Source organism: Lepisma saccharinum, unplaced genomic scaffold (genome assembly GCF_977018435.1).
Source record: "Lepisma saccharinum unplaced genomic scaffold, izLepSacc3.1 HAP1_SCAFFOLD_408, whole genome shotgun sequence".
Classification (NCBI taxonomy): Eukaryota; Metazoa; Arthropoda; class Insecta; order Zygentoma; family Lepismatidae; genus Lepisma; species Lepisma saccharinum.
This window is the reverse complement of record NW_028143111.1, coordinates 112,241-140,031: the sequence shown is the minus strand read 5'-3', so window position 1 is coordinate 140,031 and position 27,791 is coordinate 112,241. Positions and strand designations below refer to the sequence as shown.

At 38.3% G+C, this 27,791-nt stretch overlaps 2 protein-coding genes across 2 annotated transcripts in view; both read right to left on the bottom strand.

Annotated features, from left to right (window-relative positions):
- The window catches only part of LOC145982774 (uncharacterized), a 35,158-nt gene extending 17,959 nt beyond the window's left edge, over positions 1–17,199 (bottom strand). Inside the window, exons 1-2 of the mRNA XM_083116138.1 lie at positions 17,064–17,199; positions 15,040–15,676 (exon numbers count right to left, since the gene is read on the bottom strand). Coding sequence (XP_082972264.1) covers positions 15,040–15,622 — 583 coding nt within the window. The 5' untranslated portion in view covers positions 15,623–15,676; positions 17,064–17,199. The remainder of the gene's footprint in view (positions 1–15,039; positions 15,677–17,063) is intronic.
- A 3,670-nt stretch (positions 17,200–20,869) lies between these two features.
- LOC145982773 (SLIT and NTRK-like protein 6) lies at positions 20,870–24,707 on the bottom strand. The gene is made up of 2 exons (XM_083116137.1): positions 24,597–24,707; positions 20,870–21,841 (listed from the first exon to the last, which is right to left on the bottom strand). The coding sequence occupies exon 2, from the start codon at positions 21,809–21,811 to the stop codon at positions 20,870–20,872; it is 942 nt and encodes a 313-aa protein (XP_082972263.1). The 5' UTR covers positions 21,812–21,841; positions 24,597–24,707.
- Between the last annotated feature and the right edge of the window lie 3,084 nt (positions 24,708–27,791).

The window sequence follows — 27,791 nt, the reverse complement described above, 5'->3', positions numbered from 1 at the left end:
TTTCAGAGAAATACATGAAACTGTTCAAAACCCAGTAATGACAACGAACGAAAACAAACATCCATTTTTACACTCCAGAAGATTTGAGCAATGTATGCTCTCGAAACGTTGGAACGCCGAGTTAACCTTGCTGGTAACCCGAGCACATCTATTCGAATCACGTCGCCAAGAAAGCTACAATTCATATTTCACCAATTGATTTAAAAAAAAAGGTAATATAATGGAAGTAACGTTAATAACTTACTGCAAGGTTTCATATATATTTTCCTACTTTTTAACCTAATCAGTCTGATGTTATTGATTGGCTATTTTGTGCATGTATCTTAACTCTCCTAGTTCTATTCAATCTTCATTGATGCACAGAATAGCTAATCAATATCACACTGATTAGGTTAAAAAGTAGAAAAATCCTGACCAATATTGTAAAGAAGAACACGAGAACATGAGGTGTCAGAATGGATGATATTCAAAGTAACGTCATCACGCAGTGCATTATGGCAAGAAACTGTCTTCTCACAGTGAGAAAATTTACAATATTTTATACGTACACATTCCTCATACGGTGATGATAATCTTACCTTAAATCACTTCGGCAAAGACCATACGCACAATGTTTTCAATGTAGGATTTGTGCGTTTGCTGGAAATATGGAGGCTGCCTGATTTCGCGCAATGTATTGTGTGGGAAGTTATTCGCTGAATATCATCCATTCAGACTTGCACATTTTAAATGACTATAAGTAAAGCAAATCAAATAATACAGTGAAAATGGTACGCAATGTTAAGACAAACAAGTTTTATTGATAAAAGATCGTACAGTACAGCTGTACGTAAAATTAATAAAATCAGTAAAATTCAGAGCGTGATTCATTTGTTGCACGGAGTATATCAAGTCTGTAAATCACTTTCCTTTCATAAGGCCTCCAATATCTGATAGCATCTCTCTTGTCATACGAAACGTGTACCAAAAATGTTATAAATGTGCACTGACTTAACTTTTTAAAAAGCGTGCATAAAGTGTTCCAAATGAGTACCTAAGCTCTAACGGTGTTATAAAAATGTACAATAAGTCTACTTTTAATGGTTTCTAAAATGGCCGTTCAGTACATCTCGTACCCATTTGGTATGGTTTCAGTGCAGATTTTGTACACAATTTTTAGAAGTAAGTGAACCAAAAGTATTCAAAAAGTGTACTTTCTTTTAGTGTGAAGGAAAATGACAAGTTTTACGCAGTACATTATGTTTTCTCATTTTGGTAAAATGTTCGCTTTCTCTGTGAAACGCCTTGCACTAAACTATTTCAACATGAAAACGTATTCAATGACGCAGTCATTTTCAGTTGATGACATTCACAATCGAAACGGCAAGTGCATCGCTTAGTCCGGCGTCTCTTGACTTTATTGAGTAGCAATCTTAGAACAAGCTAGCCATGCTGATTAATATTTGAATACGTTAAATTTCGACCTGTGTGGATTAGAGAGCAACACACATATCTTTGCCGTTGCGCAGATCCAAATTTTCGTTTCGTCTCCCTCTCTCTCAGCATCACGTGTTCTACCCTGCTGGACATCATTGAAAAGAATTGAATTGCGCTCCAGGTCACGGTTCACAGCGTTCGACAGGGACGGTAATGTGGCAGTATAGCATGACGTAGTGGTTGCTTCTTTTATGCAGTGCGCGTTTATTGGCTAGCTAATAACTAGTGTTGCTAACTGTATTAATGAAGCACTAATTATATCACGGAAGAAGAAAGGCAAAGTGGCGGTGGGTTTTGTTGAATTGAAAGCACCATATTTTTTTTTTTAAGTATTTGACTCGTTTGACGTTGTGTGCGTGTATTGCGTGTGTGTATGTGAAAGTGTATGTGTTTGGTTAATGAACGTTAAATTCCATAATGCCTCCAGTACTATTGTTCATAATTCATCACTTTAGAATTGCTCAAACGAAATAACTTTGTGGATGCATGAGAATTTCAACTCTCGACTCCCGCACGTGTTCTTGTAGAAATTGTATGACGGAAGCTGTTATTTTTGCTGCTAATGCGATGCATGTTGCTTTCTTTGTTAAAATTGGCATGCTGTGATGGGTGACAAGTTTATAACAAAGGAAACAGATTATTGTCTCGTGGCAATATATGAACTTCTTATTCTTCTTATTGTTGCGAAAGCTGGTATCATTTGTAAATATACGAGTACAACAAAGGCAGCCGACTGTCGCTCATCACAGAGGGGCAATAATACTGCTTAAGGAGTGTTTGTGGTCCAATTGTCGCGGTTTAACACATTTGCAAGTTATTAGTTCTCAAACGAGTGGTAGTGTCAGTCGTGTATCAATCACTCACATATCGTTTCAGTTTCAGTACCAGTGTGGACGGGCTTTTTGGGAGTGAACAGTTAAAATGGCACCAGGTCCATTAATCCAATGGAATTTTCTTTTTTACTTTATTTTAAATCACACAAATAATGAATCACTATGAAGACGTCTTCTTTGCATCATTTTAGGTAATTTTACGCATGTGTTAGTCCATATTTAGCGAAGTTTTAGTCCATATATATGTACAGTCACGGACACTACTGAATTGTAACGAATCCATTGAAAGTTAATGAGATTGTTACAACCCAGAACTGTCCGTGACTGTACATATCAATCCCACCTCTGGTTACAATGCATGGCATTCAAAACTTAACATTAGATAGAGCTGATTTCTGTAACAGCTGTGCCTCGGCGCACTGTAGCGATTTCTCCATCGAACCTATTAGCAACACTGGTTCTGGCGTTGTGCTTCTTCGATCGCTGCAGAAACTGGTGGGTTACACTATACGTCCGGGATTATTTTTAAAGCGATGCTAACAATACCTAAATGCACACCACGCCCCTGATGAAATCAAAGATAGAACATCAAACTACTGTGTAATGCTCAAGTGCTTGTAATACCTATTGTTTTGAAAAGCTCTCGAGCATGATATCCTATCGTTGAATGATAAGCTGTTATACTGAAGGACCCTGGCCTCCCCGATGGCGTAGTGATTGCGTCGCCTTGTAACTAAGGGGCCCTGTGTTCGATACTCACTGGAGGGACTGTAGGTCCAGTCCCGATTAGCCATACTGAGCAAAAAGTGGACGTAAAACGCAAAATCAATTAATCAAATAAACCCCCGCACGATACTTTTAATCGCGTGGGCCATAATTAGAATCTTGTGAAGAAGTTTCTACACCAGATTATAAGTGAACGTAAGCCAAGCAAGGTTTTCTCCGCCAACTAGTAGTGTCCTATCTTTCCGATGTGAACATTCCGAGTGCAGTCAACTGCTTTAGCCGAATAATAATAATAATAATAATAACAATACATCTGATTGCGACGCGAGAGATCCGGGTTCGATTCCCACGGAGGGTGATCTAAGGTCGGAATTTTTCCGGCCGCGTCTCCACATAAAGCGCCTCTGAGGCTCATCCAGCCTCAAAGAAATGGGAACCTGGAGAGGGGGGCGTAAAGGCGGCCAGAGCGTGGTGCTGATCACACCATCTCCAATCTGGCAGAGATCGAGAATGAGTGTGGCTTTACCCCCACATCCCATAAATTTGCCTCAATGGCACGGTTGATACGTTCTAATATTTATGTACGCATTGTATTATTATACTATTAATATTAACTTAATAATACTCAGCGGTGAACGATGAGACTCGGTGAAGTACACAGACTCCTCTCAGGTACAGGGATAGTGTTAGGCAAAGACAATATTCACAGCACAGAGAAATAAAACCACATTACTGCAGTATGTATAAACTGAAAGGTTTTATTCTTTATTTATTGGAATTATAATGCAAATATACTTGAGACAAAGGCGAGGATTTCGCTTTGTCGATGAATTGACTCAACTAAAACGCATAAACTCAATGCGTGGCTATCGGCAAGTCTATGATCACATAGACCTAGCTTGCGCCCCGAACTACCTCACCAAGAGATATGCAATGATAACTGAGCAATTATTTGCTCTTTAGCCTTTTATTTCCAAATTAATCCTTAGGCTAACTTTATTATTTGACGTAGAATGGTTGCAATATAGTGCATATCATCAATTCATGGCTATCGGCGTACCTATAATCACATAGGCCTAGCTTGCGCCCCGAACTACCATACCAGGATGTATGCACAACACCGAGGAGTTGTTTTTAAGTTTAAAAGCTTCGTCGTGGCGAAAAAGTGTGATATTTCTTACGCGATATCCTCTCTTTTATACTATTTCGAGAACACAGATTCAAGTACAGATGAATCACTCACTATTTACAAAAAGATTCTACCAACAAAACAAAACTGACATCTATGCATGTTTAGAAATACAAATTCGTATAGTGCACTCTCTCAAACAAAGATACATTAAATTACCCATAATGTAGCATAAAATATAATAAACAATAAACAAAAGATATAAATTACAAACAAGGTGCATTATTACATATAATAACAAAGAAATTACGCTTTCCTTCACAAAAATAAATACATTAGTGACATATTTTCTACTGGTGACGTCATATAAAAATGTGGATCATATCACGGTGCATTATGCACGGGTAACTTCACCTTTAACCTTATATTATATGTACAGGGTGCTCGGAAATTCCCCGTAACAAACTCCTAGGGCTAGTAGAGGGGACTGAGTGGAGGAGTAGTAACTCATGTCCGGACACGTACCGTTTCCGTGCTACAACCATGACGATGTGTCGGATTTGCTTGTGTTGGCATTCAACTAGGTAGGCAGTACATGACGTCAGAATATCACCTGATGACCTAAAGTGTAATCAATTATTACAACCATGTTAAGTGAGGTGTTACGTAAGGTACAGAAGTGAATGACATATGACTCAGTACATAGTACAAACAATTTTCTTTGGAACAATGCCAAGGGAACATAAAAGAAACGTACTACGTATTCATTGATCACAATAACGCTTGTGTCGACAGTGAAACGCAACAATTCGTTTCTGTCTTCTGCACTGGATGTGTCGCATACGGCACTACTCAACTACAACAGTGGCTCGATGTGACGACCACCAACGTCGTTGCACATATGGTACCGACGAATCATGTTCCGGTACACTCGCTCCATCACACCTCGTGTCCCGTCAATCTCTTGTGCAGCGACCATAACTCGTGCCAGCAGTTCTTCCTCTGTCTCTACAGGAGTCTTGTGCACCATACTCTTCATACGACCCCACAAGAAATAGTCCAATGGCGTTAAATACGTCTATCGTGAGGGCTACGCGGTTAGAACACCTCTTCCTATCCGTCTTTGTCCGAATCTTCGGGTAAGATGTCTCCGAACGTCACGTGTAAAGTGAGGCGGTGCGTCATCGTTCTGAAACCACAGATCCTGATGGACGTTCAATGGCACAGCATCCAAGAACAGGGCCAATACTTCCTGTAGGAATATCAAGTACGCGGCACCCGTTAGCCTGGCTGCAAGAAGGTACCGCTCGATCACATGACTGTCCAGAATACCTGCCCACACATTGATAGTAAATCTGTGCTGGAATTTCCGGACATGCGTCGCATGAGGGTTTTCGTCTGCACAGACATGGCTGTTTCGAGAATTGAGAACACACTCCCTAGTGAATTTTCATTCATCTGTGAACAGAACTCGACGTGGAAACTGGGGCTCCTCGATGCTGCGGTGCACAAACCACGTGCAGAAGTTAACACGTGGTACAAAATCGGCTGGTGTCAAAGCCTGTACCCTTTGGTGGTGGTAAGGATGTATTTGTTGCTCATGCAAAACCTCCCACAAGATGCTGCGAGAAACACCCATTTCAATTGTTTGCATCGTTGTTGACGGGTCCTGTGCAGTACAGCCTCTTCCAATTCGGGCGTGTAGCGTCTCTTTGGAGCACCACAGTCCTTCCTGTCGGCGGTGAAGTTACCTCGTTCTCGGAGCCGTTGCGTAATGCTGGCAAAAAGAGTATGGGTTGGAGTCGCACGTTGTGGATAACACTCTTGATACAGGCGACGAGTTGCTCTTCAATTCCCTTCTGTTGCCCCATACACAAGGATTATGTCCGTGTATTCTGCAAACGTGTACTCAACCATGTTCATCGGAGACGCAGAGGCACGTGGATGGGGCTCCAGGCAGGATACCGCGGCAGGGTAGACGTCACGTGCCATCAGGTGATCTTCTGACGTCAAGTACTGCCTACCCGGTTGCATACCAACACAGGCACATCCGACACATTGTCATGGTTGTAGCATGGAAACGGTACGTTTCCGGACATGGGTTCCTATTCCAAATATTGTCTACTCAGTCCCCTCTACTAGCCCTAGAAGTTTGTAAGGGGGATTTCCGGGCACCCTATATAGACACAAACACGCACATATTGTTACACACTTTGTTAATATTAACACGAACATACATTCACATTGCATGTATATATTGGTACATTCCATGTGAAAGTGCCCCTGAACCTAAATTTTTAAAATTAAATGCAATGCTGTGACTTTATCCTTGTGAAACAACAACAAGATATTTAACATATTACTCGTTTATTTTATTTTTTTAAAATTTATTTTTGTTTTGTATTGTGTTCCACCCGTTACACCAAAACACAATTAATTTCTCCTTTTTCTGTTACTTTCCCATTCAACTCCACTAGAATATTCAAATGTAAAAATACCTTCCCTCTTTCTCATAAATACAAGTAATTTATTTTTCATCATTGGAAAATTCAGATATTAAAATAAACTGTCTTATTAAGTAGAGAGGCGGTGTTTTATTTGTCCCTCCCGTGACACAAACGTTCACTGATAACTATAGATCAGGGAAAGTAGGTTAAGAGTAGTTATCTAATCTAATATATAAAAATGGATGTATGAGTGTATGTATGTGTATTTGTTCCACCATAACTCTCGAACGTCTGGAGCGATTTCAACCAAACTTGGAACACCTATCACTTGCAATCTCGAAAGAAATACTGTTGGGGTAAGACACCCATCGCACCTTTCGGGGTGTGGGTTTAGAGGGGGTGACATGTAAAAATAATCGAAAACGACCGATATTAGTGTGGAATCCATAGTTTTCAGGGCAGCCGAGATGAATATTGACACTCCCAATGCCGTTCAACACCAAGTTCATTACACTATTGTTAGAATTCATTATATTCCTGTCTAACAGAAGATTGGGATAAATAAATATCCGTGCAACGCCGAGTAATCAGCTAGTGTGTAATAAAAAGCATACAGTTATTTAATTCATTGCACAGAAAGTAAGAAAAATGTTGCTTAACTACCAGTAGTAATGCCAAAGATGTAATCTGGGTGTCCCACCCATGACAATGCTATGTCGCTTAGCCTAAATTTCTCTATTACTGTAATTTCGAAAAATGTCTAATTTAACTAATCTATTCTTGAATCCTCTTTAACAATAGCTATCTTTGCATTCTTCCACGTTTGTCAGCCTGTTGAGAAAGGCACAGAGTGGAAGCTCGAGGAAATAACGACAGTTGCGAAAAATTAACAGTACTTGAGTGAAAAATATTGGCACATGGTCCGAGCTATTCTTTATCTGAAGTGCTCATTATTTAGATGATTGGACTGTAATGGAAATGTATCAACTTACACAAGGGACACAATGAAGTTGGCAGTGTTTGGGTAATTTCGTTTACACTTCGTAGCGTACCTCTCATTTTCGAGTTACGCTTAGCCATATAGCAGGCATAATGCATTTTCCAGTTATTGCAGAGATAAAAAGTGGGGTAGACGGAGAAAAGTAGGAGCTTAGGTGGACACCATGCAAGTTGAATCTTGAACAGGACAGTCGGGGTTTTGGAGTTTGAGAGGAGAGTTGTGGGTTTTGAATTTGGGAAGGCGGTGTGATCTCTGAAAAAGAGAGTCTAGCGAGAGTCTGACAGCGAACGAGACAGATTTAGTTTGAAAGTAAGTCGATCTTTATTATGGAAGGCGAACGCCATTTCGAAAGTTTGTTCGGGAGAGAAGTGCAGAGAAGTTAAGAGGCAGTTCTAAGAGACTAACGACAGCGTGTGTGTGAGAGTTAACTTTGAAACTCTTACTGATCATCTCTTCGAGAACGAGACAGGTAATATGCTTTTCTCTCAAGCCAACATTGCCAATGCAGTGTTAAGGTCATTTTAACCTGAATACGTGTGAGTTGCAATTCATTTAAAAGGTGGTGTTGTTTAAGTTTATCTAGGTACCTCCGCAGATGAAGGATGCAGCAAAGCGAGTGCTTCCGAGCTACAGCTTCTCCAAATGGTAAGACACCGAACCTGGAAGGTTATTTACGACCTGTAGAGGTCAATCTTGAAGGCCCTTTAGGACGTATTGTCTCTAACGGACGAGATACATACAAATAAGTTGCCGTATCTGAATGAGATCATATAAATGATTCCACCAGGTTTCAAAATAGAAATCCAATAATAATTATAATAATAATAAGGAAGAGGAGCTGTAATGACAGGATAGTTTCGTCGCTCAAACTGCGACATCAATATTTCTGTAATGAAACATATTGTAAAACTAAAAAAAAATATTCAGACGTTTATATTCATGAAATCAGAAAGAGTGACTTCTCCACTTGTACTGTATCCAAGATGGCTACATGCGTGGGCTTTGGAGGACGAGATTGTGGGCCTCTTGCCACGCGTGTCCTTTAAAGGTAATATAAGGAAGGAATGGAATTTAATCTTAGTTGTTTGAAGCATAGGTTAATAAAGTACAGTGCTTACAGAATTATTTGGGGGTCATAGTATTAGTACAGCTATATAGATTTGAATTGTTGGGATTATATTACTTTTTTTAAAAAAAAAAACGCTTGAATTTACTGGGGCAATGTTCTAAGTATCCAATCTCGCCTTGTATTTTGTGGATATACAGCGGTTTAAAGTAAACCTACTGAACACCACTTTAAATTCTTTAGGGTTTAAGTTTTGGGATGTAGTTTTTGTTTCCGTTCAACACCACGCTCAGATATTTTAACCAGGACTAGCCCTACAGTTAAAAGTTGGATCTGAAAACCTAAGTGCTTCCACCGGGTATCGAACCCGGGTCCCATTGAATACAAGGCGACGACGTTACCACTCGGGGAGGCCTAAAGATAGTTTCTAGATTTGAACAAAATCACTTAAGGGTGGTGAAAAGTTTGCCAATTACACACGCGCGCGCATGCATTTAACATATATGAATAAATAAATCCTCACTTACATAATGGTGCCTTTGAATACTGACTGACCACCACATCAATCCTTGCGTTGCATCTTTCCACTGTTTTAATGAGGACAAATCATCGAAATCAGCGAAAGTGTTAAGATTCAAGGAGCCACTTTCAGTGTGCTTTCATTATTTGCAGATAAGATAACTTTCAAAGTTCATTTCGTAAACATTTATCTCCTATTCAGAATATATTCTCTATCTAATTTATATAATTTAACCTTATACACAATATAATCTTGTTTACTTGCAGTGGTACAGGAACGTTTCTGAATTAGGGGCTTCAAACCGTCATATTTAACAGGGCGATTCAAAAGTCCGGCATCACAAGACAACTCGGGTATTAATGCAGATAGCGAAACTTGGAAAGAATGGAAAGCTGTCAGAAATATGTGGTTTTCCATCCGATAAGCTATAATTTCCACCGTACAATACACCGCTCAGGCTCTACACTGGTATAACATTCAATAAGAACGGAAAAGCCTTATTGCTGCATGCTTCACATTCTTCTTCTTCTTCTTCTATGTCACTCCGGTCCTTATTAGGTCCAAGGCTTCCCCAATCCCACTCTTCCATCCCGTCCTATCCTCTTCCAGTTTCTAGTTATCAATAGCACTGATAAACAAGCCGTAGATATCTGACATGATGTTGACATTTTCTAATACAGTTTTTCATGCTGATTTCAAATCTAAAAGCCGTTTTGCATTATCACGTCAGGTTTTGAAGATATCGACAAAATTTTATTTTTCATGGAATACTGTTCCTCAAAAAAAAAATCGTCGTTTTTAGTTATTTTTCGTGCAACACCGAAATTTTTTTCGTCGTTTGTGTACACAGTTATACTTAATGTAATACGTTGAAATATTTTCGAGATTGCATTACTATACTTTCATTTGTTTCTTTTTTATTTTGAGTGACAGTAGATTATGGCGTCCAGAGGTTGCATAAATTCACCAGATCTGTTTTGCTACGTGTGCGGCTATCTAACAGAAATCCCATCGGAAGACTTTTACACCGTTTCTGAAGAAAGCATATGAACTATACTTTGATTCAAAGGTAGATAGTGGTAAGTTGTGGACACCACAGTTCATATGTTTGACATGTGCACGCAACTTGCTCGGTTGAATAAGGAAGGCGAAGAAGTACTGCTGCTTCATCTGCGAGTGGGATAGCAGAGATAGGAAGCACCACTACATAAAGAATTGAATTTGAATTTGAATTTAAAATTTTGGGTGCGTCAGCACTAAGGCTATTTTGCACCCGTCACATTATTCGGGGTCCAACCCCTTATCGTTACAAATAACAACTCTAACGTTGCATAACTAAAAGCATAAAATATAAAATATTAAAATATTCTGACTTTCGTTAAAAGCTGAGGCTGTAAAGGAGCACTCAGCACAAATAAGGACAAAACACAGGACAACACAAACAAAATTATACAGGCCATCGAGCCAGTCGCCAGAGCCTCGTTAGTCTGCAGTCCAGGGTGTACTACGTGGAAGTGAGATTGACTATTGGGTGCACTACGTGGAAGAAGCGCCCCATACACCCCACTACATAAAGAAGAATTGGCTGATCAGAGATAGAATCCAGCCATGAAGTAAAAACGTCCTTCGTGTGCCGTTGGTTGAGAGTGAAAAAGTTACCATGCCACCGCTTCATTTCAAGCTGGGACTCGAAGAATTTCGTGAAGGCACTAGACAACGACTCAGAAGCTTTTCGGTACCTGTGCAAGAAGTTTCCGGAGTTGAGTTATGCGAAAGTGAAAGAAGGTGTGTTCATAGGTCCACAAATAAGGAAGATCATTGCTGAAAGCCACTTCCAAGACTTAGTGGGTGGCACTGAAAGAGATGCATGGGTGGCATTCAAGTCAGTCCTAGCCAATTTCCTTGGAAATTATAAATCTGCTGACTATGTGAATGTTGTGCAGAAGTGCATTAGTGCGTGCAGAAGTGCATTAGTGCGCACAGAAGGCAGCTGGGTTGCAACATGTCCCTCAAAATTCATCTCACATCTTGACTTCTTCCCCGAGAACCTAGGTTCCGTCAGCGACAAACATGGTGAACATTTTCGGTGATGGAATCACGCTATCAGTGTCGATGGAGTGGAGCAATGTAGGCGGACTATTGTGGGACGCTTCAGCACGACATGCCAAATGCTCAGCACAAACGCAACTCTTCAGCCAAGAAATTCAAACCAAACACCTTAAGTTAAGGAAGTATTTTCGATATGTATGTATTTTATATGTGTATTATATCTTCAACTAGATGTTACTATATAGTATATATGTTATGTGATGCATTTGCATTATTTTCTTAGCTAAAGCCATGTTCAATAGTACTGTATGTAACAAAAAGTGCTCTAGTGAAACCTATGTCTGTGAGTTGTTTGCTTTGATACAATGTTAAACATGTATAAATGGTTGATGTCGTATATCTTAAGAATGGTGGGTGTTACAGACAAATGGTTTGCATATTTTGAATCAGCATGTTTCAATTATCTTAGAACGTTTGTTGGATACCAAGATATCCGCCGAAATTATTTTTTTGTTAATCAGTGTAGTTGGACTGCATCTGCTCCAACCGCTTCTTCCCATCTGTTTCTGGGTCTCCCCACTTCCTTGCATCATCTTCTTGGGGATTCGGCTGTCATCCATCCTGATTACATGTCCTTCCCACTCTAACCTTTTAGCTCTTATATAAGCTGAGATGGGTACATCTTTGTAAAGTTCAAATAATTTCTGATTGGTTCTCACGGGTGCTGTACTTCCATTATGGGTTGGAATAATGACGTAAACTGCTGAAGTATTTTTCAAGCCGATGAAAGTTCAAAGCAACTACGACGGATGGGAGTGTAGTGGCGTGACCACAAGGACAGGGGGACCTTACCCTCTGAACCTTGGATGGAAATCAATTCTGGGGGGAGGGGCAAGGTAGCAAACATTGAAGTAAAATAAAGCAAGACTAGGAGGACAAAAGGGTACTCAAGATAGTATTAGTTTTCACGTCTATCTTGCATTATTTCTTCCTGACGGTCAAGAGAACCTGTAGGAGGCACAGAGGTCAATTGCCCCCTCGATTTCAAATTTTATCGGAAGTTGGCGCCGGGCGCCGAACAATCTAAATGAAAAAAAAAATTAAAAGAGAATGCTATTGCGACCATGATTTTTTTGTACCCTATTAAGTCAATATTGTTTCCAGTTCTCAAAACTTTAGATCTAAAAATTTTCTTACTCGCTTCGCTCGCAATTTCATTATCAGTAATGCATTGTAAATTACCAGAGAGAGAAGTAGGCAAAATAATGCAGACATTTGAGGGACAATTTATATAAGTTTTGCTCTTGGTTTGTTTTGGGCGGATGAATTGAGTTAGGGGAAAGTCGTACAGTACGGGCCACCTTAAGCTTATTGATTATAACTGATAAAGGATTAGGATATAGTCGGATTGAACATAGTAATATGATACCTCAATGCACACTTTAAGGAACACGGGTTTAATTTTTCTGAAATGTTTTCAGAACTACAAGATACATACAAAAAACGCAAAGCTGAATTTTCAATGAGTGGAAAAATTGTCGTCCAGTATCGGCCAGTCAATATTTTAATTTCAGGTGGTGGTAACTATTGATAAATGCTTCAGATTTGAGAAGAAACTGTGATCCATGTGTACAAAAGTATGGTAGTTAACAAATGTGGAAATAAAGTCCTTTAAGGCAGAGTTGAAATCACATTTTTACAATAGTCACAAAAATACAAAATATTTCCTTGGTCTAAGCATTCAATATTTGTCAAAATCCACATTCGGTACACTGAGCCCAATCTTCCTCAAATAAATCTAGACAAATTATGCATTGTGCAGTTTCTACGTTGTCTTTTGAATTTTGAATTTGAATTTAAAATTTTGGGTGCGTCAGCACTAAGGCTATTTTGCACCCGTCACACTATACGGGGTCCAGCCTCTTATCGTTACAAATAACAACTCTAACGTTGCAGAACTAAAATCATAAAATATTAAAATCTTCTGACTTTCATTAAAAGCTGAGGCTGTAAAGGGGCACTCAGCACACATAAGGACAAAAGAACAGGACAATACAAACAAAATTATACTGGCCATGGGGCCAGTCGCCAGAGCCTCGTTAGTCTTCAGTCCAGGGTGTACTAACGTGGAAGTGAGGTTGACATTTGGGTGTACTACGTGGAAGGTCACCCCTTACACCCCTACAGTTGTCTTCTTTGTCTTCTTATTTACTGAGGGGCATAAACTTATTGTCCAAGTCTTTCATATACGAAAGTATATGAGGTGTCAGGTGTCAGGTCCACATTCATACCACGTTGAATTGCTCTCAGTCTATCTCCTAGCTACTTGTCTTGCTGTCATTTTGTTTGTCATTACCTCATTTACTGCTTCTTTCATGACCTCTTCAGTCCATTCACCTCTTATGTTGCCCTCCTCGTCTGCCATCTTACTCTGAAAACAAAGCAAGCAGGACTGCAGTAGGTGCGTACGAAATTCTCTGTGGCCGATACTGTACGATCATTAGGTGGTAATAAAAGTTCCGATTACAGTTTGTTTATACTCAATTTGTTAAACTATTTACAGGTTTTCGTATCCTTATAGAATACCGATAAACTGAATATGACAATAGAATCAAACACTTACCTCGAACATGAATACCAGGGCCCCAGAAATAACTTCTCTCACGCAGCCACTTCACTCTCCACAGTAACACAGGCACAGCTCTCACAATACTGCGTGAAAGCGGGTGACCCCGAACTATAGCGCATACGAATACATACCCTTCCCTCCTACTCTCGTGAACTACTGCTATGTAGCGTCAAATATCCGAACTAGCAATTGGCCGATACTGTAGGACGGCCGGTACTGTACGACTCTCCCCTATGTAATATGAATTGATTATGAATATATTTAAAATATGTATATATATATATATATATATATATATATATATATACACACACATTTACACACAGACACATGCATATCAATGCAATAAAATTAAAACGGTGAGATAAAATAAGGATTTTCTTTCCCGACTGAGCTTTCATCAAGACTTTTGCCCCCCACCCCTAATCAGAGGGTTTGCGCACGCCTATGACTATTCGTACGTGGTGCAGGGATGAATATCCTATGTATGTATGACTCTGTACAACAAGTAATACTTTGTATTAATCAATATACAAAGACTGATGTATCATTAACTTCTTTAATTAAGGCAATGTGGCTAAGGTGAAAATTTGATCGAAACACTTGACAATTTTTTTGACAGTTTGAAAAAAATAATGTCTGGAGATTTACTTTCAGTTGCTACCATAGACTCATATGTGAACTCGCATAACTTATCGGTTTAAAGAGATCATCCACGGTCACATATGTTTAAAAGCTAACGAAACATATTCTTACACAATAGCCTTGAACAAAATATTCTAATATTAGTTCTGAACTTCCAAATTAAGACAAGCACTACAGACAACAAAAAGAATAATAAGATGTTAAATAACAGGAGTTGCAGTGTTTCGTTATCATTTGCATGTGCACGCCACCAATTACTTTCATCTGTCCCTGAAGATTGTCCTGGTAACATTTCCTTCACGTTAAATTCAATTTTCGACTCGCACACGTGAAATTCAGTCCAAGGTTTATTTGCGAACTTCTCAGGCGACGCACACTTTGGTATTTGTGGACTGTCTAAACCGAACTCAAAATACCAGTCCCTCAACTTCTTCAGTTCACAATCACAATACCAGGGGTTTGATGATAAGTCCAATTCGAGAAGATCTGTCATAATTTCCACGGATGCAACACTGAAACTCCTAAGTTGGTTTCCTTTGAGGTTTAAATCTCGTAGGGTCAAATTACGGAATGCAGATTTTGGAATGTTCCTGAGTTTACATTGGCTCAAATCAAGTTTTGACAGGTAAGGAACTCCGTACAAAATGGGAACATCTTCCTGTAGTTCTAACTCAAGGTTGATCTTCAGGGAAAGTATGGTTAACCTTTTGTTGGCAATAAAACTTAGAGGGTGTAAACGCTTCAAGTTGTTGTTCGACAAATCTACTTCCACCAGTCTGTCTAAACCTCTGAAAGCCCCAGGTTGGACTTCAAGCATCATATTGTCAGCGAGGAAAACATGAGCAACTTCCAATACCTTCGCATCAATGAATGAATTGTTGAAGAGGGTAGCAATATTGTTCCCCTCCATGTGGAGAACTTGAGTGTCTTCATACAGAGTGCTTGGAATCCTAATAAAATTAGACTCTCTGCAGTCAGCAGTCTGTTTTCTGTGTGCCACATAGCACTCACATCTTCCTTCACAAACACCTCCTTCCTTTGATATGCCAACCAATCCAGCCAAAACCAAGAGTTTGCACAACCACTTACAATAAGCATTCATGATGCAGGAAGTTCGCAAATTCCAAGAGTCACTTCTTCGTCAAACATTATTTTTCTGGAAATAGAAAAATATATTTATGTTGTATGTCATCAACTAGAATGGCATAGCAACTTATCAATAAAATACACCATTTTTTGCACACTAAAAATATGCGTTTTTACAACTTTTTATGGTGAACACTTCCCCTAGACACATAGGTGTAATTTACGTAATTGTCTTGTTTGTTTGAGTGTGTTATAATCCACCTTATACACAGAATGACTAGTCGCGACTGGACATACAGTTTATAGTACAATCTGAACCACTGTGTGTCTCCACCAAGTATCGAACCAGAGAGTCCACCTTACATTATTGTCGAAAAGTAGTAGACAATAATATTTTTTTTAAATATCCATTTTAATAAAAAGCATTCATTTGCATGTAAATCCTTAGCTATCAGATTGATGTGCACAGGATACAGTTTTCTGTAAAATCCATTCTCTTAATGCTGAGCCGCCTCTACTCTAAGCCAAAAACAATATGAACTTAATTTGATTTGTGTTAGGTAGAATTTAACATTTTTATAAGAAATCATTTAGGAGTTATTTGGAATGACCTTACTATTTGCTTGGCAGCTATTTTTCAACATGGCGTACAATGTTCCAGTCGATTTTTTCTAACATTTGAGTACATTTCGTATGAGACCATGTTGATATTCTGCCATTCTTTATGATTTTTGGGTCATTTGAAAACATTTTCTACGATTTAGTACTTTGGTAGCCATTTTCTAATATGGCGGCCGAGGATCCTGTCGGATTTTTTAGACCTTTTAGGATGTTAGGAATTATAGCTTTCCTGGCGACGTGATTCAAACAAATGTTCTCGGGTTACCAGCCAGGTTAAATTGGAGTTTGCTTTCAACGTTTCGAGGGCATACATTGCTCTCGTCTTCAGGGAAAATTATGTTTAGGATGTTGTTTTGTTGAGGATACCATTCCACACACTCCCTTTACTATTTATTTCATTTTAATTTTGTCTGTTGTCATGACGAAATTCTAATTTTCTAGCGTAATAGTTGATGAGTATATCAAGAACATTTAAAGCAAAAAAGTTTATAAAACTTGATACTATTGACATAATTAAATAAATTATTTTAAAAAAGCTCTGGAATGACAAATTCGAAAGAAAAAACATATCTTATTTCGTAAAAATGAAGTTTTGTTGGTAGATAAGAGTTCACATAAGCTTAAATTTCAAATAGTTTCGCATACTAGTTGCAGATTGTGCAACACGCAATTTTCAATTACAAGGCAGCATATTTGATGTGAAAATGAACTGGATAGGTAGGAAGTAAAAGATTCAGTACACAAACTCTATGTGTGAAAAAGGAGGAAAATATTGTGCATATATAGACATAATATATGTGCTGAATAGATAAATGTAACTAATATATATTTCTTACCTTCTGCAGAAAGAGAAGCAGTTTTCAAAAGCACATCATACTTGTATGTTGATGCAAGTAGCAGAAATACTATATAAATTACTTATATGTCTTACGAGAACGAACATAAAACGTCCTTTCTTAGCTTCGATACATATCACGCCGTAAGTTATCTTCGTTAAATACGTTTATCTTTCGTGCTTAAAGATAAGTGTTCCAAGTGAGAGAATTTCGTGTAGGCGTTCTTAACGACTATGGAGTATATACCATTTATTGCTATTAATTGAATTTCAGGTTGCAAAATGTAACGTAGGTAGATCCACTAGAATGAATTGTACAGTGTGTTAACACAAACGTAAATGTTTACAAATTTGTATTAAAATGACATGCAAATAATTTCAAACCCTATCCCTTTATTATCTCTAGGTGGGTTTATGGCAATGCATTGTAAAGTTATGATATATATTTTTTTATACTTTTAGCTATGAATTGAAAGCTTGTTGTGGAATAAATGCTTATTGTATCCTCGTATATCGTTTTGAATTTCCAATTTTTTTTCGAAACAGCTTACTACACAATTTCTCAAATTCATTCCCAGATATAACACCGCCAACGTGTTTGTGTCTACATTCTTTTTGGCAGTAGAAAACAATAGAGTTCAATTTTTAGAGGCATCAGTTGAAGTTGTAAGACTTTAGAAGCCAGCAACTGGTAAAGCATAAACAACTAATGCCAATCGCTGGACAAGCTAATGCGCCAGTATCTGCCCAGGCTAGTGAAATCAAGTATGCTTGTCTTGACTGGCAACTGATGTTATCACTACCACCAATCCCGAAGTTCACGGCACTGACTGGCCTCGTCTAACAACCCTACAAGTGTACTCATACCAGTCGTCACTTTTAATGTTTTGAATTCAACTGGTTGCAACTTGTTCTAAACAGCAACATGTGGGCCATAGGCGTGGGCAGACCCTCTGATTAGGGTGTACAAAATCTTTGATGAAAATTCAGTCGGGAAAGAAAAACCTCGTCTTATCACTGTTCACCCATCTATGCAGTGATAAATATGTATATGCATAGATAATGCAGCAGCATAACGAATAAATGAATTGTCTCTGAAATGTGGAGCGCTCTTTTTTCTGCAAACAATTGTGTTCATACATGTAAGACAAAACTGTTTAGCAGCAAGAGTCTGAAGTGCTTAGTAGTTATAACTTCTCTCTCTGGTAATTTACAATGCAGTACATAAAACAATAAAATTAAGAGGGAAGCCAGCAAGAAAATTTTGCGGAATGTATTTTAATTATATCGAGGGAGGCAATAGTCTCTGTCTGGAATAAAAAATGCAAGAAAGATGTGAAAACTAATTCCATCTTAATTATCCTCTTGTCCTGCTATTCTTAAGATTCTAGCAGTCTTGCTTTGTTCTACCTCAATGTTTGCCCCCCTTGCCCCTTTAGAATTGATTTTCGTCCAAGGTTTTGGAGGGGCAATGCCTCTTGTGGTTTCAGCTTTCCCCCGTAGTTGCTTTGAGCTTTAATCGGCTTGTTTAATAACTACGATTAAGATTCCTCTCCACTAAATTTTGTGGCCGCGGTGGCTCAGTAGTCGACCTCCGTGGCGAAGTGGTTAGCAGAGCGCGCTACAACGCCAGGGGTTCTGGGTTCGAGTCCCGGGCAAGGCATGGGTATTTGTGTTTGTCCTGATGAAAAGAAACTGAGAAACTGTAAGAATTGAAAAGTGTAAAAAGTGAAATAAGTGTGAATGGTGGGGGATACCTCCGTGTAGGGGGTATTTCCTTTAAAAAAAAAAAAAAAAAAAAAAAGTCGGTAACGCGTCTGACTACCATGCTAAAGGTTCCGGGTTCGATCCCCGGCCGGTTCAAATCCGGGAACTTTTCTAACGATGGAAGCGGCCCCGGCGCCCACCCAGCGTCGAATAACATGGGTACCTGGGGAAACCTGGGGGGTAAAGGCGGTCAGGGGCGTGGTGCTGATCACATCACCCCCACTCACGACCGGATCAAGAAAGTGTGGGGCGTTACCCCCACACCCCCTATACGCCTCCATGGCGTGGTGCTAAGCACAGGGGAACACTTTACTTTTTTTTTTTTTTTTTTTACTCCACTAAATTTTTAGGTGAAAGTACAATAATGAATGAGGGACGTGGACGTCTGGAGGGGGCCAAGGATGGCCACACCTTCGGCAACACTATTATCGGGGTAATATGCCCCATGGAAAAATACCCTGCTTGTCCCTCCGCGGAAATATCTGCAATGGCCCCCTTGACCCCCCCCTCCCCCCCGTGCGAACGCCTATGCATGTGGCACATATTATTAGTGCAAGTAAGCATTCGTTGAATCATGGGTTTGTATTTCATATTGATTATGAACCTATATACTGAATACATTTAAAATGTTACATCAAGTAGAATATATTTGAAACTGCCTCACAAAACTCTGCATATTATCTTGTAAGATGTAGCAGAAGGAAAATTAGTTATGATTAACAACTTTGACCTTACGACACTTAGATAACAACTGATTACATACCATTAATAATATAAAAGAGATGAGATAAGAACAGCAATGTTATATAACGAAGAACTATTTGACTGTCAGAAATAAATTGCTCCGTGGACACTCATTGTCTCTCAAGTATGTGCGGGCCAGGCACTAATTGACAAGTATTTTTCGGGGTGGGAGTCTGAGCCAACAGTATTAGTAATAATATTAATAATAATAATAGGTGTTGATATTAATGCGTTAAAGAATTTACATATAATAATGTGTTTATTCGTATTGTATTCTTATTATTAAATGAATAGGTACAAATAAGATATGAGAATAGGGATATAAATGCACGTATTCATTATCTACCTTAGGTGAAGTTATGTAGTTAAGAATTCCAAAATTTGTATGAGAACAACCGTGCTGGCAAGGAAATTAACATCAAAGAAATACATATTTAGTGAATAATAAAAATGATGTTCGATATAGTTTACTAAAAGTGAAATTTCTTATGACACATGCCTTAGTTTTGGCAGTGCTGTTCAGATGAAAATTCACATGAAAATTATCTCTATAAACATCGTCATTGCGAATGGGTACGAAAATTACTTGCATTATCGCTATAGAAATTGTAATATTTGATTAGAAAAGAATCACAATTCTATAAAAAAGTCAATTTCATAAATCGCATGAGCATCAGATAATTAATGGCAATATGAGTTGAAATTTAAACATCTTGCATGGATTTCTTTAAACTATATACTATTAAACTAATAGATGAATGCAATGTAATTAAATTATGTAAATATATTTTAAAAATATTTTATTGAAGTACTGTTTTATGAAATTAAGCCCAAGAAGTGTTAAATGTTCGTAGTTATGGGATAAATATTCTACAAGTATGAAATATAAATATATTTATGTTTGGATTATTAATCTACATAATCAGTTTTTTAACTAGATGAGTTGAGTTTTAAGTCTATTTTGTGCACAGACAGGCTAATCGGAACTGGTTCTACAGTTTTTAGTTTCTTCCGAACCACTATGTACCTGCACCGTGGATCAAACCCAGGACCCTTTGATTACAAGGCGACGACTCCATACATCCAGGGACTCTATAGACGACGTTTTCAATACTCCATCTGAGAGACCATTCTAGTCGAGGTGATTCGTAGCAATAATATCTAAACAATTGAGATAGGATATGCTAAACAAAAAGACAACATTTTGAAAGAAAATCACCGAAAATTTATTAATTCATATATACTCCTCCGAATTCGATTTTGTCGGCGATTACAGAATTGCCTTATTTTATATTGCTAACAGTAAATTATTGTAAACATCATTGAAAGTACTAACCATATATGAACAATTAACGATAGCGTTTGCATTATATCATTATTTGAACCTTTGTCACGCTGGAAGGTTTTCGTGGTTACATCCAACGACAGAGTCGGTTCTATATTCTTCACACTTTCTGAGATGCAGATGTGAAATTCACTCCAAGACATACCAGCAAAGTTCTCAGGCGAAGAACAATGTGGAACTTGTGAACTATCAAAAGCGGAATTAAAGTACCACTCTTTCAGCTTCAACAGTTCACAATCACTGACCCATGGATTGGAAGACAGATCCAATTCCAGAAGGTCCTTCATGTTATTCAGAACTCCGATCCCCAATGCCACAAGTTGATTTCCTTTCAAATTCAAATCTCGTAGATTCAAGTCAGCAAACACACCTTGGTGGATGTTCTTGAGGTTGCAGTAACTTAAGTCAAGCTTTGTCAAAGATTTAGTACTTTGCAACAATGGAACTCCAGCTTCGAGATGCAATTCACGGTTCCATTTGAGGGACAGTGTGGTAAGTCTGCTGTTGGCGACAAAGGTTTGAGGATCTAAACGTCTCAAATAATTATTCGATAAATCAACTTCGACAAGATTTTCCAAACCGTTGAAGGCCCCAGGCTGCACTTCTACCATCATGTTGTCAGAGAGATACAAGTGAACAATGTGTACAAGATTAGCGTCAAGAAAACAATCTTTATAGAGGATCTGTACATTGTTCAACTCGAGGTGGAGTACTTGAATATCGTTACTTAATTTAGTGGGAATCTTAAGAAAATTTGAATCTTGGCAGTTGGCTATTAGTTTTCCATGTTCTTTAAAACATTCACATCTTCCTTCACAGTCTCCTTGCCCACTTGAAATGCATATGCAACCCATGCCAAGAGTTAAAAAGTACAACAACTGGAAAGCACTCATAATTTCTTTTTTCAACGCCTTTTAATACTCCTGAAATTAAGAGAAATGTAATTAGTTTTTTTTAAATTTAATCTCACGTATTACGCTACATCATAAAGTAAGACATTTTCAAGTGGATCATTATGGTAGTGAAAATACACTCCCAGGTACTTCCTTACATTTTGTTAGTATCAATTGTTTATCTTCTGTTACCTTTAGCCAATTCTGCAATCAAGACGAATGATGAATACAAGAAATTGATAAAGGTACACTCAAAATGGGACCCTTGCACCCTGACCTGATACCTTTGATGAGTCGACCACGAAACTTCCTCGTCCACCGAGAAGCCATATTGTATCAATATAGTATGCAGTAATGGTTCTCTTTCCTGGTCTTCTAGATATTTTATAATTGTCGAGTAAGGTCGCGCATAACGGTAGAGAAGGGGAGAAAGCGAGTGGGCGGAGCCAAGCAGTGAGGGCTGCTGCAAACGGCTGGTAGCTGCAACTGCGTTCCGCCTCCGTGCATCACTTCCAATTTCCCAAGTTCACCGATCGAGCCCTCTCGAGTCATCACGTGCAGAAACTTGTTTTCGTTTCCTTGCTCCAGAGATTCCCGATTTTCTATTCAAAAGCTCCGAAAGTATTATAACTTTCAACCTTCGTCTTGTTCAAAGAGAAAATTTGAAATCGCGGTCATTTTCAGGCGGATTCTTTACTGCTTTCATTTCAGAATTTTTATTTTCTCAAAATTTCGGGATGGGCTGTAGCCCCATCAGCTCCCCCCTCTGCGTACGCCACTGATGGGACACAATACGCTTCACTCAACTAAAAGCCAATTGCCAGGGCCTGGCTCTCAAAGGGCCATTGCGCCACGGAATACTTTACTTTAATTACTTTCTGCTACGCAATTAAAATACTTTTTAATTGACACAAAGATACTTTGTGCGGTGGGATCCATGAGTATTACCGCGCAAATTGTCCATGACTATTTTAATTAATTTTTCTCTTCCATCATATGTGTTTTTAAGAGATGGAGTTTTATGTATGATGATGCAGAAGTTGTCAACAGTTTTCCTCTAATTTTTGAAGCTCTTATTGGGTTACGAACACGGTGCTGGACAATTTGGACGGTAATACTCATGGACCCCAATGTACAAAAGAGCAAGCATACCCTGGGCACAAATTGAATTCGCTTAAATATGTAAGCACTGAAATCCATATATCAACATAACATTAAAACCGTCTTATTATTATGAAGAATGCGTTAGCGTGTATGTTTTGCTGTTGTTAGACTTTTATTCTTTTTCTTTGTAATATTTATTTATTTCCAATTCATTTTAATTTTATATTTTTCTTTTCTTCATTAATCATTTATCAATTTAATTAAATATTTTCATGTTTACCCTTTCCGTAGACACCCAAATGACAACCTTGCTTCCACGTAGCACACCCTCGTCATCATTTTGCAGACTATCGAAGCTCTGGCGTCTGGAATCACAGGCATTATCTATGTAGCGGTTTGTTTTGTACAGGGTGATTCTTTATGTAGTTTACAACTTCAATAAATTATAATTGTTTATTGGAACCACATATAGACTTGGTTTATATGTCATTATGCAGCAAAACACTTCAAGTTTTGACTCACGTAGTGTGTAGTTGCGGAGTTGATCACATGCGGCGCCAGCGGTCTATCGTTGAAAATGGCTTTCACTAAGTGCGTCTTCTGGTTCGAAGAAACACTCCACTCGACTTTTTTTGTGGGGGTTTGTGAAAGATAGGGTGTACACCTCTACCCTACCTCATAATCTTCATGAACTTCAAGATCGCATCACAACAGCCATCGCTAATGTTACCCCTGAAATGCTGGTTAATGTTTGGCAGGAAATAGACTTTCGTTGGGATGTGTCCAGGATGACCAACGGTGCACACATTGAACCATAACAGATTTCTAATAAAAAAGTTGAAGTGTTTTGCTGTATAATGACATATAAACCAAGTCTGTATGTGGTTCCAATAAATAATTATAAATTATTGAAGTTGTGAACTACATAAAGAATCACCCTGTCTTGTCAATAGTGTTCGTGACTGTCTCTTCATCAAGTTCATCTTACCACCATTATTGCGATTACCCGAAAGGGTAGAAAAGAGACGTAAATGAAAACCAATTACATCAATCATAACGTACCCAACCAGAAATCGTTATCACTCCCTTCCAAAGGTAAAATTTAAATTCACACACAATAAAAGAAAATTGATTTCGAATACGATACAATTACCGCATGTATTATGCGTGTCTGTGAGTGTATATACACTCCTCACAAAAAGTTTTGAATATTGTTGCATTAGGCAATACGTGGATAGGCAAGATCTTGGAATTCAACAACACATTGTATCTGTCTGCTGCACGTTCTCGAGTTTTCGCTGACATATGCCATCTTGTCTATCATCTATCGTCTAATCGTCATCGCCTTGTAATCAAGGGGTCCAGGGTTCGATCCCCGGTGGAGGCACATAGAGGTTTGGATCCCACTTTAAAACTCAGGTTCAGTCCCGATTAGCTTTACTGTGCATCAAGTAGACTTAAAAACACCAAATCAATCAATCAGTCAAAATCTATCGCTTAATATAACAATATTCCAAACTTTTGTGAGGAGTACACATATATAATATATGTATAACCCAATTTATTTAATAATCACAACATATTTGCCTCAAACACATACTAATTGCAAAATGTAAAAGTAATGTAATATTCACAATGGATGCAAATTACAAAAACATGATATTTGTGTTTTACCCCTTACCTGTTGTAGATAGGTAGCTTTCCCATTAGCCAGGTTACATTCCGTAGAAGCTATGTGAACGAATGCATTTCTAACTACACTAACTTGTCAGCCATTTTGACGAGGAAACAATGTATTTTGTCTTCCAATATCTAATCTCTGCAGCTTATCTTCGCAAACTCTAGTTATCTGTTCTTCAATAAAGGCACATTCAAAACTAGAATTGTTAATACTGTACGATTGCGATTAAGGGAGTCACTGATGTCTACACGGAATGGCGTCTGGCTGTCACTTGGGAGACCAGGGTTTGATTTCGTGGAGGCAGACTTGAATCCATCCTCTTTCCTCAAAAGGGAAAACAAATTTTGAATTAATTTCATGTCATGGACATGAAATTATAATAATAATAAAAACAATACTAATGTTTATAAACTACTCGTTGCCTCTAATACGTAATTAAATTAAATGAAGCGTAAATTTTGAAAAGATTGCACAAGCCAGTTACCACCTTTCCACAGCAAACTGTTGACTGACTAACCGTTAAAATAGCTGCAAGAAGTTGAAATTTGTTACACAAGAGAAGCTTATGTTACACCAGCTCTGCCGCTCTATACGTGTCCACTGTTGAGTTTGAATAAAATTGAATTTTATTATTAGTTAGCACTTATCAAAATCGACTATAATATAAATCCGTTCAAAATTTTGACTTTTAATTATAAAGAGGACTGAATCAGTATGTTCTAAGTTAAATTAAAGTGAACATGTTACACAAATTTCTTACCTGTTATTAGGAGGTTCTATTTCCGGAGGGGGATCCCCCCAGGCCCACCCCCTGAATTCATCACTGCCTGGAGGACTAATATCAAGAAGGAAATTTTAAATTTTTCTTGTGCTCACACACTCTTATAAGAGATGTTACCATACTCTCAGGTACAAAAGTACTCGAATCTTGATGTTGATCACATCACCTCCACCATGGTAGACATCAAGATGTTGTGGGGGCTCACATCCGTCTCTCCCATGTGCCTTAATGACACGATGCAATGCACAGAGAAAAGCTTTACTTTTTTAAAAGTGACAATTACATCTGTCAATATAAATTATATGTCTATAGCAGAAATAATAATTATTTTCCAATGATGTCATTGAAATTACAGATTGAAGAAACTATAACAAGATACAAGCTGCACGTAATGTGTATTGATGCAAATTCAATACGTAAATATATTCCTGCCTGTACAGGCTAGCTCTTTTCCCCCTGGGCCGCTTGGTTGAAGCCGAACAATAGGCGGTTGGGGACCAAGCCGTCCAGGGTTCGATGCCCGGCTGTACCTGCACGGTGCACATAAACAAATAGAAAAATACTATTGAGATTGGGGAAAAGGATGGGGTTGCATATGAAATTATAGCGGTTTAATTGGTGGACTGTGAGATGTGAATATGTATTATGTTGAGAATCTCTACATGATATGAGAACTGCAAGTCCACACCTTAATTTCAATTCCGGTCACACTTACTCCGATGTCCTGGCGCTTGTGTATTGATGTCTCCATTGTCTGTCGTTAGGGAACCTGGATCTTCCAACTGTCCGTGGTGTCAATCACACTGCCCTCCGGTGACGATTCCTACATATGTATCAGGCCGCGGAAGCACACGTCACAGTTCACATCCGTCTTCTGTACACTGACCAGTTAGTACATATATACTTTTATATGTAAAAAGATATAGTTTATCTTCTGAAGGAAACTATCCCGTTCATCGCAAAAATGTGGTAAATGCTATGCCCTCAGCATTGACGGACACTGACTTCTAGACACAGGATGTTCAGTATAACCATTTTTACACGGACTTTCAGCGCAACCTCTCGACAAAGACTTGTTAAGGCAAATCCTCAACACTTCTATCGCAGCTTCTCGACAACAGGCTGTCCGGCACAAGTTCTAGACACACACTTGTCACTTGAATTCTCAACTCCGACTCTTCACTTGCATTCTCAACACCGATGTCATCTGTCTAGCTTATAGACGCACACTGAACCGCCAAAATTCACCGTTGGATTAGGGTTTTTTGTCCATGTCCACTTTCTATTGGCTGACGTGGAGGAGGGGGTTGGTTGCAGGGAAGAATGGAAATATTTCACGTTGGGGAGACAAAGGGCTTCTGGGAGAGAAAGCGTAAATATAGCCGTCACCTTTTGTGGGCAAGGCAAATGACCTTTGCTTGGCTTCTCAGAAACTGACGGAGATTTGGAGTCGTGCTGAATGTTTGATAATAATAATAAATGTGGAAGATGATATATATTGATACTAGTGTGCACGTATTGGAATACGGGTACAAAGTGTCTCCAAAATATTACCGAACTGTAGTTGAAAAAGAAAACAGCTTTACAACTAAGCAATGAACAATAATAATTTTTGCCGCGTTAACCAAAGCAGGTCTTCCACAAAAATAATGCAAATAATATAATCTTACAATGTTTATTATGCAAAACACATAACTAAATAAGTCACAAGATTCAAAATAACGGACAATGGAAATCGTTACATCGAATCCCATGTTTAAAAATTCACAACAGATGCATACATTTAGTTCAGATGAAATAATATTATTTACTCGTGGATGTTCTGTATTCAAAAAGTATAAATTTACATGTAGTATAATACGAACGTAGTGCAGTATATTTAGGCATACAAATATATAAACTTAAAAATAATTGTCAGAAACAATTTGTGTACACAATATGCATATCTACCTAATGGATCCATGAGTATTTTCCTGCAAATTGTCCATCACCATGGTCGTGCACTTTATTTGACCCAATAAGAGCTTCAAGAATTAAAAGAAAACTCAAAACATAATTCCAATCCTTAAACCAGGAAAAACACCAGGATGTTCTAAAGATTATCGGCCAATAGCACTAGCGTCAAGCTTATCAAAAATGTATGAACATCTTATATTTAATAGAATTACTTGGTGGATTAAATATAACAATATATTACCAGAATATCAAATGGGATTCAGAAGAGAAATGGGGACAATAGATGTTTTGACTACACTTATTTTAGACATATGGTTGCCAATTGTTCGTCGCAAATTTTATATAGTTGTTTTTCTGGATCTTTCTATGCATATGATGCAGTCCTTATAGATTTGCTTGTTAAAAAACTAAAAAATATCAATCTTACTAAGCAACTTATTAAAAGTATAGTTGGATTA